General features: G+C 35.2%; 1 protein-coding gene across 3 annotated transcripts in view; it reads left to right on the top strand.

Moving 5' to 3' along the window:
* TDRD3 (tudor domain containing 3) overlaps positions 1 to 16,162 on the top strand; it is a 113,519-nt gene that overhangs the window by 50,263 nt on the left and 47,094 nt on the right. For all 3 annotated transcript variants that reach the window (XM_075488624.1, XM_075488625.1, XM_075488631.1), the window contains exons 4-7: positions 6,876 to 7,036; positions 9,173 to 9,314; positions 15,042 to 15,113; positions 15,664 to 15,813. In XM_075488624.1, the coding sequence (XP_075344739.1) occupies positions 6,876 to 7,036; positions 9,173 to 9,314; positions 15,042 to 15,113; positions 15,664 to 15,813 (525 nt within the window). The remainder of the gene's footprint in view (positions 1 to 6,875; positions 7,037 to 9,172; positions 9,315 to 15,041; positions 15,114 to 15,663; positions 15,814 to 16,162) is intronic.

Raw genomic sequence — 16,162 nt, 5'->3', positions numbered from 1 at the left:
TCTGACAATAGCAGCAGGAATTTTGAGAAGCTGGAGGAAACAGGCTGGACAGAAGAAAACTATGGTCCCTAATGGCCTTTAACAAAGGAAAGTGTTTGTGTAACAAATGGTATTTGTTAAATCCTAGGGACGTACATACTACTATCAGTATTGTTAAGGAGGCAGGATTTTTTACATATGAACTTCTAGTAAAATTTAGTTTGGTCTTTTTAATTAACTGTCTTTATTTGGATTATAGATCTTAGAAAAGTATTCTAAAAAAACACAAAACAAACAGCTACAGGCTGTTTGCTGGAGGATGATAATCTTTCAGGTTTTGAAAAAAAGTAATGATTGCACAGAAAAAGCCTGGTTTGAGAATGACTCCTATTTATAGTTTTTAGCCCAGGCTATTACATAGTGTACTGAATCTTTTGCTTTCTTATCTGTAGTGTTTCCTTTTTTTTGAGTAACATAAAGCAAATCTGACTACTTAATAAGTGCTGCTATTTAGCTTGCAATGTATACAAATATTTTATGTTGCAGAACTATGTGTTTATAAAGGAGAGTATTTGCTTTATGCAAGTAAAGGATACAGCTGGGACAGGAGTGACTTCTTAATATAATCTCTCAGTAGAAAGTAGTCATTTATGGTTCAGAAATGCTTCAGGAAACAATAGAAATTATATGCTACTACTGTTCCTCTCATCCAAGACTAGGATCAGTGTTACTTATCTGTATCGTGAGAACATGTGATGTATTTGCATCTTGCATAGACAATAACTTTATTTTGTAGTATTAGTGTAATAGGCAAATATTTGCACAAAAGCTGGGATAGAGTCCTAGTGTGAAACAACATGGGTATTTGACTATTATAGGTGGTTATCAACCTCAGTCGTTAATACACAGAAATGTTTTATTCACTCGTTTATATCTGTTTTGTATGGATTTAAAAAAATCAATATTACCAGCATTAACCACAAGATGGCCACATTTGCACAGGATTTGAAAAAGCAGAACCCTCCCATTTCCATCTAGATGACTATATACCATAAATATACATTAAATATTTTTAATGGAATAAAAATGCAAAGAAGACTATAAAGTTATAATGTATAATTTAGTAATGATGTTATGTTTAAGGCATAACTGGTTTTCGAGTATTTATGTTCCATTTACAATGGAAACATTCATTCCAGAAGAAGTATTCAGAAAGGATTTAGTTTCTGAGCTCAGAGAGATGCTTTCTGAGTACCGACAGATTGATGGTAAGCAGTTAAAACAAGTTGCCAGCGATTCTAATTCCTGTTTAAGGTTACTCATACGCTTCTCAATTTCTGTCTCATTACTTTAGTACAACTAACTGTGCTTTGTTGCCTTTTAGTGTCTTTTTGATTGTGGAATTGTGGATTTTGGTTTCCTGCAGGCTTTTTTTTTTTTTTTTTTTTTTTAATTTAAAAGAATGATCAGATTTGCTGTTCCAGTTACAGCTGATCCGCATGTAAAAAAAAAAAAAAAAAAAAAAAACCCAAAACAACAACAACAACAAAACAACAAAAAAAAACCCCAAAAAACCCCAACCCTCCAGTCTTGAGGTGCTCATCTTTACCTTCCAGTGAGAGTGATTGCTACGTCAGATCTCCTGATATAACTGCGTTTGAAATTGCATGTGTCAGAAATTATCCTATGTATTTTTAGTTGTTTGTTTTTTTCTAGTTGAGATTATTTTGACAAGACTATGTGTGTGGTAATGCTGACAGATTGAACTGGGTCATAGTCTTTTTAGAAAATAGCTGTTTGGCAGCCTTAGGTAAGCTCTGGGCCCTGAGCTCTTCACCTTGATCAGTGTTGTGATTGTTGTCTTAGCTCCTCATGCCTTTTTCAGGAGCTCTTGAAAAGGCATGTTTACTTCCATGTTTTTGAGAGAAAGTATATAATGTTAGATATAATAAGCTAAATCTTTGTGAGAGACTGACTAGTTTTTGGTTTCAGACCAGTTTGAGTGTGTCAAAGCAATGCTTCTAGGAAGACAGCGCAATAACAGTCTTGACAAGAGTAGAATATAGTCTAGTTGCTATATTGCAAAACTTGTTGAAAATTATTAGCCAGCTATTGGGCATTGTTTGAAACTTTGTAACTTAGGGATATGAAGAGATTTATTTATTAGAACATTATTTTCTACCTTGATGACATGGGCAAGTATGTGTATAGATATTTTGACACCCTAGCTTGATCTGAAGCATCTCTCATTCTAAGGATGGCAGTAGTGGTTTAAAACCTATTTGTGAACAGTAATGTCTTAGTTGGCAGACATTGAGGCAGGTGTAAGCACTGTTTGAAGAGCGCTGATACAAAATAGTTTTACTGACTTCAGGATTTGCTGGAGAGGCTATTGATTTGTGGTAGATAGAGGTGGTATTTCCAACTGTTGATCAGTTAGTCTCCTCCAGTCAGTGAGTGTCGTTAATATTTCAGAATTTTTTTCCTGAACATGCCGTGATGTAAGTACTTAGTTTCATTTCTTCGTATTGAAGAAGCCTATAAACTAACTACATATGAGTGAATGATGTTTTAATTAATTTAAACTATGTCCAGAAAGACCTGTGCATATTCTATCATATGATAGTGTGTCTTCTATCATATGATCTATCATATAATTCTATCATATGATTTGTTTACTTTGGGTTTTTGTTTGTTTTTTTTTTATTTGTGGGTTTTTTTCTTTCTTTCTTTCTTTCCAAGAGTCATGTGTGTTCTTGAATTAACACTGATGCGGTTTGTGGATAAAGAGGAAGGAGTGGGATGTGGTATGTCTCAATGACTTCTTATTAAACTTCCATTTCCAGTCGTTCCTCTTTCTGCTGTTTCAGATTTCAGATTCTGACTTACCCGGTAGTTTTCCCATACATTAAAACCTACAGTATGAACATTATAGTGGCATTATATAGTATAAGATATTATTATTTTATTTTTCACCTTGAAAAAGTAGGCAGAGCATTAATTATGGGATCAATGATGGATAAAGCCAGTTTCATTCCTCAGCTCATTTAGCCTATGTTCTGTAGTCTTAACTTGTTTGCATCCTTTAGAGTCTAATAACTGAAAGCTGTTTATACTACTACTATGGCACCTAAAATGCAATTTCTTTATTTTTCTACTCACTTAGTCTTTTAGGTTTTTTGAAGTCATCTGAACCACTTTTCATAGCATTCCAGCCTTAACATGTGTGCAGTTGCTTGTCCAGTTTGTAAATACTTCTGGATAGAGCAAGCTACAACTGTATTATTTGGAACTTAAGAATGAAGGCATTACCTAAATAATAATATGGGATTTTAGACAAGAAAACAGTCACAGGATCACAGAGTGGTTGAGGTTGGAAGGTACCTGATGAGGTAATCTGGTCCAGTGCCTCTGCTCAAGCAGGGCCACCTAGAGCCAGGTGCCCAGGACCATGTCCAGATGGCTTTTCAGTATCTTCTAAGATGGAAACTCTACAACCTCCCTGGGCAGCCTGTTCTAGGGCTTGATCACCCTCACAGTAAAAAAGTGTTTCCTGATGTTCAGACGGAGCCTCCTATGTTTCACTTTGTGCCCCTTGTCATTATTCTCCAGGCTGAACAGTCCCAGTTCTCTCAGCCTTTCCTTATAGGAGAGGTGTTCCAGTCCCTTAATCAACTCTGTGGCCCTTTGTGTCCAACTTTGCTGTCCATCCTGTAATAAGTTTTAGTCTTTTCCACAAGATCCATGGAAAGGTTAGACTTGATGGGTCATTGAGCTACACTACAGTGGTCTGTCAGTTAGTGTTTTAAGAGTTCTGGAATTCACTACTGTCTCCGTTATGGGCTGTTTGTTAGGGCTTCTGTATTTGTGTATTTAATTTATTACTTTTTCACCCTCTCATCTGTTTGTATGCTGAATAGCCATTAACCTTTACAAAACATTGTAAAATGTACAAACCTCTACAAAGCCATTAATCTTTACAAAACACGTATCCTTTCATTCCAGATATTATTACTGTTTTGTCAAATTGCAATCCCTTTTTTTTAAAGGGCAGAGGTTGTAGAAGTGTTGAAAGAAAGAACCTGCTTTAATCACAAGCCTATTGCCCATTTTTAGAAATAATTAAATTGATCTATCTGATATCTTGAAATGTTTTCTCTTTCTTCCCCCTCCTGGAGGGTGGGGGTTGAACCCTAGGTGATGTCAAAATTGTCTGATATATTCAGCATTACTGTACGAAGTGTTCAAAGTGTTAGTAAGGGAACCAAAAGCTGCGTTTTTATAATGGAAAGGAACTCGCAACCTTAATAGTCAAGATATAACCAGCCTTACTACTTAGGATGCTTGATAATTTACTAAAAATTTTTGTTTGATAAACAAAAATTGTCTCACCTTTTTGTATATGACATTCAGCACCTGAGTGCTGAAGAGGTTTCAGATTGGCTGACTCTTTGATTAAATGTGTAAGTGTACCTGTTGATCATAAGTTATATGATTTTTGTTTATTACAATATTTTTTTTCCGGTCTTGGTTCTCACAATGAGACTTAAAAATAGTCCACACAAGGAGTACTCGCATAGGTCTTCTGGATTCACCTGGAATCCAGTGGTGGTTGTCTTTGTTCTGCAGTAAGACTGACTTTCTTTTCTGTCACTATGTGCTCATTTTATGTGATGAGAGTGCAAATGAGCTGAACTGGGATTGGGAGATCTGGATGCTCCGAGGTCCTGATTAAGTCCATAAAAATAATTGTGGTGTTAATGTGGTGTATATTTGGGAAAACTACACTCTTCCATTCCTCTTTTGCACCTGTTTTCTGAAGTGACATGTAATTTTCTTTGTTAAAGAAACAGACGCTATTGTCCAAGCTCAAAAAATGTGCAGCTCTGCTTTATTGTACTGAATGCTTGACACTGTAGACACAAAACCCTGAACATATTGGCATGTATATTCATAGTTAGCCTAGCCCTCGTTTCTTTCCACTCCAGATTTTTTAAGGGATCTACCAAACAATTGTTTAAAACCAAAAGCAAATACCTAGAACTAGAATTTGCTCAACATTTGTGAAAGAAATTGTCATTATAGTAAAGCTGCTATTCAGCTGAGTAAGCAGCCTAGCTGTGGTTAACTAGAAATGCTTCTCAGTTGCCTAGTGCTTTTTGTCTTTACTTCGAAAACATTGTGTAATGTTAAAATAGTAGCACTGATTTATGACAAATGCAGACTTTTGAAGCAACCCCTAAGTGTGGCACTGTGGTTCATTCACTACTATAGAAAGAATCATTCTGTACAAAAAAATCTAGAAGAGAATTTTTTTTTTTTGTGGGTTCTTTGCTGTAGTTAACCAATAGAGGAGGGTAACTTGTTTTCATACTATACATTAGATTATCCAGTTTTTCTTCTGTTGAAATAAAGGCAAAAAGCTTTCCATTTTTATGAGAAACAGTATTAGTCTTTTAATTGTTATTGAAAGAGATAAGATTCAGTCAGCATTTACTAAAAATACTGTTGTTCTTCTTCATGCTCTTTTCTTCAAACATTCACTATTGAAGAAAAAAGATATGGAAGCTTCCAAGCTTCCAAATAAACATAACTTCTTCAGCTTTTGAGAAATCCTCCATCCCAAATACTGTATTTTCCATGGTTCAATTTGAAGTCATAGATGATGCAGGTGCCTTCAAATTTTAAATTTATTTGAAAGTGTCAAGAATAGGGAAATTAGTTAGAAATTTTCATTTATATTATTGACTATTGTCTCAAGATCACAAAACCATTTAAGAAGTGAGCTCTGCGGGGTGCTGCTTTTGCTCCTTTTAGTGACTGTTTTCCTCCTCTTTGTAGTACAATTTCATGCTTTGATGATATTTCAAAGCATTTTCCTGTCTCTTTTGTTCTCATACTAAATATAGTTCCTGTATCCTCATCTTCTAATTTATCTAGTTTCACTGCTTCTATTATTTTATTTATTAATTTCTTTTTTTCTTAATATATAATCACCTCCTGGTTATCTGCTCTCATGTTGTGGTGTTCTGGGCTACCTATTCTGTTTCTCAAAGGGAAGAAGCTGATGAAATGTGCACTTTTTCCTCTCTTCTGCTGTCTCTCAGGTGCTAGAGATTAGTTGAGCGGCAACAGATTATTTGTATTTCTCAGAGGGGTCAGAATTAGCTGAGTACACAGTATAGCCCAAATGTGATGAAGTGGTTTGGTTGGTTTTGATTTGGTTTTATGGTGGTGGGGGGTTTTTTTGTTTGTTTGGCTTTTTTTTGGTTTTGGGGTTTGTGGTTTTTTGGTGGTGGTTTTTTTTTTTGGGGGGGGGGGGAGGGGTAACAAACTGTGGTGTGTATAGAAGGATATGCTGCATTTTTAGGTAACCAACAGATAGTGATGTCCCTTGAGGTTATGATGTTCTGATTGTATCTCTGTTTGAAGAAGCTGTGTTTCTAGTTAGTGTTTGCAGAGTGGTTGTACTTGAAATGTACTCTTAATACAACCAGATAGTCTTCAAAGCTGGTTGTTTCTTTCTTTAGAACACTTTGTCAATGAGACCCTGCGGTACAGCATGTGAAATCTTATCTGGACTCCATAGTATGTTGGAAGTGACAATATTTGTGGTTTTGTTTGTTTGTTTGGTCCCCCCCCCCAACTCTTTTCATTCACTTCTTTTCCATAACTGGTATCATAGGGATGTATGAAGAATCACAACTGTTTCTCTAACAAAGCCATTTTTATCATGCTTTAGAACATATAGTACGTGAGTGATAGAAATTGAACATGACTGCTTGTTAAAATTAGACTTTCCTTCGCCTGGGGGCATCTCTTAGTGTGTCTAGATATTACAGTGTGTTTTACTTCATGGTGTTAACAGTTTTGTCTTTTCTGTTTTGCATATATAGCTGGAAGGGCCATGTGTTCTGCAAATACAGAAAATACGCAATGTTGCTGCACCAAAGGATAACGAAGAATCTCAGGCTGCTCCTAGAATGTTACGTTTACAGATGACTGATGGACACACAAGCTGTACAGCTATAGAATACAGTAGCATGTCAAAAATAAGGTGAACAACTTTCTTTCCAAAGTTTTGCTTTGATACTTAAATATCCTTAAAATAATGGAATTGTCCTTCGTAATATATGGAAAAATTGCTTGACAAAACAGGTTTCCTTCTCAAAATTTGTATATCAAGGAGAACCTTAAATTCAGCATGCATGAATTCAGTAACATGAATGTAATTTACAATACCATTTATGCTGAAGTACGTAATGGAAGACAGTGAATTTTTGCAGCCATCTGCTGGGTCAGAGTTGACACGGCACACAGCATTTTGGGTGTGTACAACCTTGAACCAAATTGCAATTTTTGGTAGTAGCAGATCTTTTATCTGACTTTGGTAGCAGGAATGTCACAGGCCTCACACACCTAACTTAATGCAACTAGTGCTGTTTTACCATGGGCAAGGCTTTAACTTGGATTGAGTTAGTAACTATTTCTTCAGTTAAAAATGAAGAGTAAGAGAGCTAATTACTGTTGAACATGGGGATTTTTTGTGTGTTCAGTTATGAAGATGCTGAAAAGTATCTCTAGTGTTTAGTGTCTGGAGTAATGGTGTGCTTTGCTCTTCACTCTAGTTCAGGTAACTTTGATGAAAAAAAAAATTTTCTTCCTCTCTCTTTCTCTGCTAGCTGCAACAGTTAGATACTTCATTTTTAAATGTCATCTTTTACTGTTAAACTGCTCCTTCTGAGCAGGAGCCAGCTTGCAGTTTAGAGTGATGCTGTTTTAAAAGGTAGAAAGCTTAATGATATTTTAATTTTAACTTGAGCCAGCAGAACTTGGAATATCATATTCCAACATGAATATAAGGAGAGCAGAAAAGGAAGGCTCCTGTGTAAGTAGAACACAAAAATACTTATAAAGTAAGAACAGCCAGTCGAAGACACAATTTGAAAGCTTTTAGGTAAAATCTCAAAAATGTCAGAGTACTTATCACTCTGTAGTAATGATGTGAGCTCTTCTTTTCAGGTAACTTTGTATGAAAATTTAATTTATGTTGTACGTGGTTGTTTCAGGTTTGAAGTTGGACTATTAACCTGGAATAATATGCTGTTTCAGTACATAGTGTTTCTTTAGATAAATAAAGATCACAGTTTTCTTTAAATTTAGAAGTTCTTCATGACTAGGATTTCCATTTAGCTCTCCCCCCGCCTTTGCATAATTTTCATTTTTTTTCTGTATTTCTTTCTTGCCTATTTTTTCTGATCTCTTTTCTTTGCTTTTATCAGAACCATACTGACAATTCATTAATATTGCTAAGGTTAATGCCACTAATGCTGAAATTGGCTGACTCCACTGTAAATGTTCCTCACTGTGTGATATGGTCCTGTGATTGCAACGATAGCTTTAGCATATTTTAAAGAGGTTATTGTCAATCAGTTGAAAGGTTATAACTGACTGTGTCCTGTTTCTCACAAGAAGAATCACAGTTTCCAGATTGTGCTGCTTGTCATATCTTTCAATTACGGGTTTGAGATGTGTAATTCTTTTCTGCATCTGCTGTTGTTTTTCATAGGGTAGATTCACATGAAAAGAAGTTAAGGTACCTCCTTGTGGGAGTTGACCACAGAGAGCATCCATATGTTCTTTAAATGGTAGAGTAATGAGAGAAGCAGCACTACAACATGCATGTTTTTTGTATTTATTCTAGTACAGTCCTGGCTGTTAGTAATATACAGAAAGCTGCTTTTCTAACAGCTCTTTGTTTTTTTCCTAAGTTAAATGTCTAAAACAAATGAGATGACTAACCATCTGGAGATCCTCTATTAACTATAAATGCATCCTAGGATGAGGAACTTAGACAACTGACTTTGAGATGTTTTCTGTTAGTCTAAACAAATCTCATCCTTAGTTTAGGCATTGTTAAATTGGATTTTAACCAAACAGACAATTTGCAAACATTCATCTCTGTTAGAATCTAATTTGCAATGTGGCATTTTTATGTAATGAATGGGAAGTGTTCCAATAAAGCTATTGAAAAGTACTGTGCATACTGAAGGAATTATTGCAAAGGTTTTTGATGCTAATTTTTTATTATGAAATATGACAATGGTAGAAGAATAAGAGTAGAATTTTATGGTTTTGGTGGCAGAATATTAATAAACGTATTTGAAATATTTGGCTTTGTTTCTACTTCTAGCCTGAACACTCCTCCTGGAACAAAAATTAAGCTTTCAGGAATTGTTGAAGTGAGAAATGGATTCTTGCTGTTGGATGACAGTAACACAGCAGTTCTCGGAGGTGAAGTGGAGCATCTTATAGAAAAGTGGGAATTACAAAGGGTGAGGTAACACCACTGGAAATGCTTGTCTTACAGGATGCATATTACATTTAATGATATCAAGCTTTATGTGTTGACTGTGAACTTTCATATGATAAACTTTTAGAACTTTACTGTCCCAATATTTTTAGGGATGCAGCCAAATATATATAAATAGATCTTATGTAAAATGTTGCAAATGAAGAAATTATAAGCGATCTTTGCATGAGAACTGATTCTTTTTGTAGCCTGTAAGGATTGAAAACATTAATCAAATGTATTAAATTTATTTTAGTGCAGTCATGGGTGGTTGCTTTCCTAAACAGTGTATTTGGTACCAAAATATTGAAGAATGATGCCTTTTACAGTTACCGCCTGCAGACTATATTTTTGAGGCAAAAAAAATACAGTAAGTGTACGGAAAGCACTGAAGCTGGTAACCTTAAGTATGAATTCCGTATTGCAGATTTCATCAGTGCTTTAAGTAAATTTGTAATTATAAAGACAAATTGGAGGTTTTAAAATCTATCAATAAGCCATAAATGCTTGTAAGCCCCTTTACTCTGTTTAAGCCTGGTTCCTATCTCAATAGAACAAAAGTTGGTGCAGGAAGAATTTTTCATACACTTGCTCACAAATGAGTGGAAGTTCCTAGGGCAGGAAGTTGTGACCCTACTACAAACTCAATACTTACCAGATTGACCCTACTCAAATACTTACTGGATCAACTATCACTACTACTACACACACATCTCTCTATATTTCTACATCCACGTCTCTGAAACAGATTAGCTGCTTATGAACACGATGGTCATTTCTGTGTAAAGTACTTCTTTTACTGTTGCTGATGCTAAGTTTGCCACAGCCATTTTTGTTACAGCTAGCCTTCTTCAGTGTTGTTTTACATTTTATAGATCTGAGCAAACTGGGCCAAAATTTATTTGAACGTTCGAGTTACACGGTGTCCACTCTAGTAGATTCTGTTTGGCATCCTTTTTGTGCTTCTGTAGTTGAAAATAGTTTCTTAAAAACATTCCTGGTTTTAAATGAAGCTGCCTGTTTGATTAAAAAGAAGGTTCTGGGGCCAAAAGCAGAAACATCCCATTTTATTGTTTTTATTCATATTTAGTATAAAGTCTTATGAGTTCTCTCTCCACTTAAAACCCACAAAGTTTTAAGATTGATGGTGACAGAAGAGAGACACATAGAAGTAATGCATTCTTAAGAATGCCACCTAATTGGTAAGAGAAGGGTCAATAGAATCGGTTAGCTTTATTGGTGATATTTTCGACAGTCTGTTTTCATGCTTATTCTACCTGGGCTTCAACAAATAAATGTTGCTTTATAAAAATCAGGGGTTTTTTTGAGGTCAATGTCAAGAAATAACTAGGAACGCATTCTGTTCACAAGAAAGCAAACCATTTAATAACCATTGGTGTGCTGCTGACTACAACAACTTTCACCACTTGTTGTTAGCCGGTTCTGTTGGCTTTATGCGATATGTTTAAAAGAGAGGTAACTAAGTTTTCACTGATTTACTAAAGATAAAGTATAGAAAGTTAACTATTGCGTATTTTTCGTATTGCGTAATTCTCTGGTTCCGTCTTGCAGTTTGCTGGAGTATCATTTTCTTTTTCTCGTTGACCAGCTCACAGCACATGATCAGGTTCCCAGCATGAATGCAGCCATGTCAGAAAAGCTGTGGGTGACAAGAAATCGGTTTGGACAGGTGAACCGTGATGACTGGAAATCATAGTTCCAGTTCTATATCCAAACTGACAGCTAGACAGATAGGGCTCAAACAAGTCTATAGAAGGCAGATGCTACTTTGATAGCAGTTTCCTCATGAACTTGATGTTTCTGTCCTGTTCAGAAAGCTTTACAGAAGAGAACAGTTGACAAATAAGCAAGATTGTCAACTCTCAAAGATATTTGAACAAGGACATTGCCACTCCTTGTCTAATCTTGCCACTGAAGCTTAAATGAAATGCTGAACTGCGTTTGCATGGAAAGACAGAAAACTTGTATTTGTGTGACTATTTCAAATTACTTGTTTTGAAGCCAGGCTTTTTTTCTCTCCACTACAATATCTGAGAAGTGTTAATTGATCTTCTTGTGTAGATTATGAAATAAGTTTTTTACACTTATTAAAAAAGTTAGTGCTATTAAGTCAAATAATATTACAAGACTTTAGAAATGAAGTTGTTTGTCCAGTCTTAAATTATTGCCCTTGCACCTACCTGTCAGCTTCTAGTTGTGTAGTTGCATTACCATTTTGTTCCATTCAGAACGATGTTTGAAATTGCTTTTGGGAGGAAGACTCACACTACAAATATAGTGTGTGCGGAATGAATGCAGTGTTACCATACTGCATGTGGAATAAATGTGGAATTCCTTGTGGCATTCAATTTTATCATAAGGTAATTCTTGCCTAGAAATTTCAAATTTTTTTAAGTGTCACTGTTTAAGTGACAGTAAATAAATAAGGAGTAAATGAGAATGTTAGTCTGTGATCTTTTTTCTATACTATTTGGAAATATAAGGTAACGTGTCATGGCCTTCTTTAGGTGAGAATACAGTTTCAAATAATTATTGCTTCATAGTGTTCCTAGTGTTCTGGTGGTGACTGGTGTTTCAACCAGCGAGGATCAGTATCTGCGAGATATTGTTGGTACCCTTCTTATGAAGGAAGAGTACTTTGTATTGTTCTTAATCAAAATATCAGATGATATGTAAGTGAAGGCTGAAGCAAATTTTGCTGAGATGATTGGTGAGACTAGTAGGCCCTTATATTTTTAAAACATTGAATCTGTCAAATTACGAATTAGGTAAAAGTAAAGTTCACTAGTATACTTAATGATTCTTCTATTTTGATGAAGGTGAGGCTAAATATTGAGGTTACCTGATGGGAAAAGGGATTAGTTTTATGTATACTTCAAAATTCATATTAGAAAGAAGTGTGAGGGTATAGTGGTATATAATATCTAGGAGTTCAGTCTCATATTGTGAACTTTGGTTGCTTAAAAGATTCCCTAGGAAATATTTTTTTAATGTCACAATCCAAGTACAGCAGAAAGGGTAAAAGCAGCACACTGAATGTATTTATAACAAAGTTTATTGTAAATTATAATTACTGCTGTGCTACAAGCAAATTTAATTGTAAGTTAAAAAATATTGTTCTTGTTGCCAGTTTGCTTTTTATTTGGTGCAAAGTGAAATTTAATTTCCAAAGCAATTGTTCTCACTTCTCAGCAGACAGTGCTACCTGAGAAGAAAGTGTCAAGGCTGTTATTTACCCTTAAGCAGAGTTCTTTCATTCTGGATAACAACTTTATGCAATAAATTTTTATGATTCAAAATCCATGTAGTTAAATGTTAGTAAATATGTAGTCAATTTTTAAGCTTTTTTGCTATTTGCCAAATTACATGTTTGAGCAGTAGTTTGGAACAGTCTTTTTCTTGTATGTGTTTCCTTGATTCTGATTTGGGAAAGAAAAACAAGTGTGACCTTAAACTTAAGCATATTCTTCCTGATTATAGAACATGAGGAATTAACTATGATCAAATGCTCGAGTTCTTAGGCTATCATATAAATATTTTTATTATAATTTGATTCAGTGCTGGAGTTCATTTCAGAATTGCCTACATATCTCTAGATCCAAACAAAAAAAAAGTGTAGGGTTTATTGGAGCTAGAGTGCCTACCCTGGGGAAGCAAGGCGCCTTGGCCATCAAATGACTGTTGTACTGTGCTGCTTCAGTTAATAGATATGGGAACGTATGAGCGTGCTACAGTGATCAGCCCTTGGTTAGCTCGTAATTCTAAGGCAGCACTTTAAGTGAACTGATTGAAACTAAAGCAGAAAAATTTTATGATTCCTGTACTTCTGAGTGCTTTGTTTTGAATAATTTATTGAATACTTTATCAGTGTTTTTTGCTTCAAGGCATGAGAAAAAGGATTTTGAATTTTTTTTTTTAACCTTGAAAGGAATAAATAACCATAAACGATTTAGAAAGTGGTCTTTGGTTCCTGAATAAAAGTAGTTACCTTGAAAAGAGTGGACCAAAAGTTTTGATTTGGGTATTAGCTGAATTAATGTCTTATTTTAAGAAATTCTCTGATAGTATAATGGTTTAAAGCATATTCACATATATACTACAGTTCTCACATGATGGAATTAAATCAATTTTACATCAGGGTAATAAATATGTAGGTGAATGTCATATATAGGCATTAAGTAATTAAAACTTTCTCTGCCAATGGGGAGTAGTAAATGGTGTATGTAATCATGCATAACTGTCCCAGTGGGGAAAAAAGGGACAATAAGAAATGAAGATGATAAAACAGATGCTTTATAGCAAATGCAGTTTTGAAGCATTTTAACAGCATTAAGGACCTGTTCTTCCTTTTTCCACTTCTGAAACCAAATATTTCTGTGTAATACAGAGTAATTAACACATAACCAAATGTCAATTCCAGTGCATTTCATTCTCTTGCACGTTGCTGCTGTTGTAACAATTTGTAAAGAAAGAGAAAAAGTTTATCAACAATGAACAGATATTTTAATGCAGTGTTTTACAAATCCATCTTTTTAGTGTTGTTGGTGACTAGTAACTTGTATTATTTGAGAATGCTTTGATTTTAGGCCTAGGTCACTGATTGCCTGATTGTGGCGAAGTGTTTAGAGCACTTGTATTCTATAGATATTACCTATCAGTAATCATTATGCTTATTGATATGGTCTTTGCGATCCAAAGATCTGCTGATCAATTTAGTGTATGTACTGTACTTTTCATAAGGCCATAGGGGAAATTTCCTAGTGGCACAGTATTTTTTTTCAAACAGTGGCAAAAAGAGATGGTTTTTAGGGAGAGCACACAGCTTGAACTCTTATACAGCCTTGGCATCCAGAATTGTTGTATTATGTTTGTCAGGGGATACAGTCCTGACTAATTCTTTCAGTATTTGCTTATGCATGGGTTAATGAATTTCACAGAATGGTTGAGGTTGGAGGAGACCTCTGGAGGTCATCTGGTCCAAACCCACTGCTTAAGAAGGGCCACCTAGATCTGGTTGCCCGGGACAATGTCCAGGCAACTTTTGAATGTCTCCAAGGATGGAGACTCCACAACCCACCAGGGCAACCTGTGCCAGTGCTCAGTCACCCTCACAGTAAAAAAAAAAATCATTTTCTGGTGTTCAAAGGGAACCTCCTGTGTTTCAGTTTGGTTCCATTGTCTCTGATCCTGTCGCTGGGCACCGCTGAAAAGAGCCTGGCTCCATCTTCTTTACAGCCTCCCTTCAGGTGTTTGTGTAGATTGGTAAGATCGTCCTGAACCTTACCTTCTCCAGGCTGAAATGATCCAATCCTTTTTTAAACATGCTGAAACTGTATGTGTTTTACAGCCTCTAGTGGCAGCAAGTTCACTGGGGACTATGTAAAGAAACATCTGCTGCCTATTTGTGTGCTCCTTTGTTCTGTTAGTGTAGATTTTGGTATATAACTGAATTTTCTGTATTTCCTGTGTGTGTTGCCTTCATGATTTTGCAAATTTTCGTTATTTTCTTCATCTCCCTGCCCTTCATCCAACTCTCTCAAGTTAAGCACCCCAGGATTTTAAGCATATCCTTATTTTTTATGTTTAAAATGTTCATCTTGCAAGTTTCATATACTTTCTGAAATAGAGACGTTTATCATAAAAGCTGTTTTCTGTTTGCAATTTATTAATGAACAATTTTCTTTTACAGAGTTTAGCAAAACACAATAGAAGTAACATTGGAACGGAAGGTGGCCCTCCCCCGTTTGTACCTTTTGGGCAGGTATAAGTGTACTTCTCTTTGTCATTTTGTAAAAAAAACCCCTATATCGTGATATCTAGGGGACCTGGTTCCAGTTAGACAAAAGCTATCAAAACACCTTATATCATGATGACTTGGATCTAAAAAATTTGCCTGTTTTAAAAATTTGCATTGATCCTGTCACTTTGTCGTGCCAATTTATATTTAACATTTTTCCTCTCAATTTCAAACTTAAAATTTTATTTAGTATGTGGAGCCTTTGATTCTTCCAGTTAGATCTTGTAGGTGCTAGCGTAGTCCTTTCTTAAACGCGAAAGGTATTTCTTAAACGCCAAGAATCATATTAGCTACATCATGAACTAAACTTAAAATGTAAAAGTCACTCATTTTTGCCTTTCTAGTGGACCAGAGGAGCGTGCTTTTCAGCAAAGACATCTAGATGTCTTAGGTGTACATTTTTGGAATCATATTCTTTATCTTAAGTTGTGCTACTCTAATGGAATAATACTTTATTTTTTTTCAGATGAGACTAGGCAGAAGAGTTAATTAAAACTTTCTTTTGCATTTTCAGAAATGTGCATCTCACGTGCAAGTGGATAGCAGAGAGCTTGATCGCAGAAAGACTCTGCAAATGACAAATACAGTAAAAACTGTTGTGGACAATGATGAATTTGAAAAGCAGAGGACAGCTGCTATTGCAGAAGTAGCAAAGAGCAAGGAGGTTAGAATGCATGTGTTGCAGCATTTTATTTACTGTGATTGATCTTTTCTTGTTATTTTAAGTATTTCTCTCTTAAATGACAAATGCTTTCTGATGTTTGCCTGCTTATAATTCTACTCATGTATCTTTAAAAAGGTGAATCAAAAATAGAGTCCTTTTGGATTGATGGGTACGTTCTTATTTTAATAAAGCTAATAAATGTATCGTAATGTTTTATTGTAGATATGATTTTGGTTTGATACCACTATTAAAAAATGTGTTTTTCACAATTTAGCTAATGAATTTAAGTAATAAGTACAGGTTATCAATTTTCATCTGCTTTTTTAAATTCTCAAAACCCCATGATTCC

Source organism: Mycteria americana, chromosome 1, assembly GCF_035582795.1.
Source record: "Mycteria americana isolate JAX WOST 10 ecotype Jacksonville Zoo and Gardens chromosome 1, USCA_MyAme_1.0, whole genome shotgun sequence".
NCBI classification, from domain to species: Eukaryota; Metazoa; Chordata; class Aves; order Ciconiiformes; family Ciconiidae; genus Mycteria; species Mycteria americana.
This window is presented reverse-complemented; position numbering and strand designations above follow the sequence as displayed.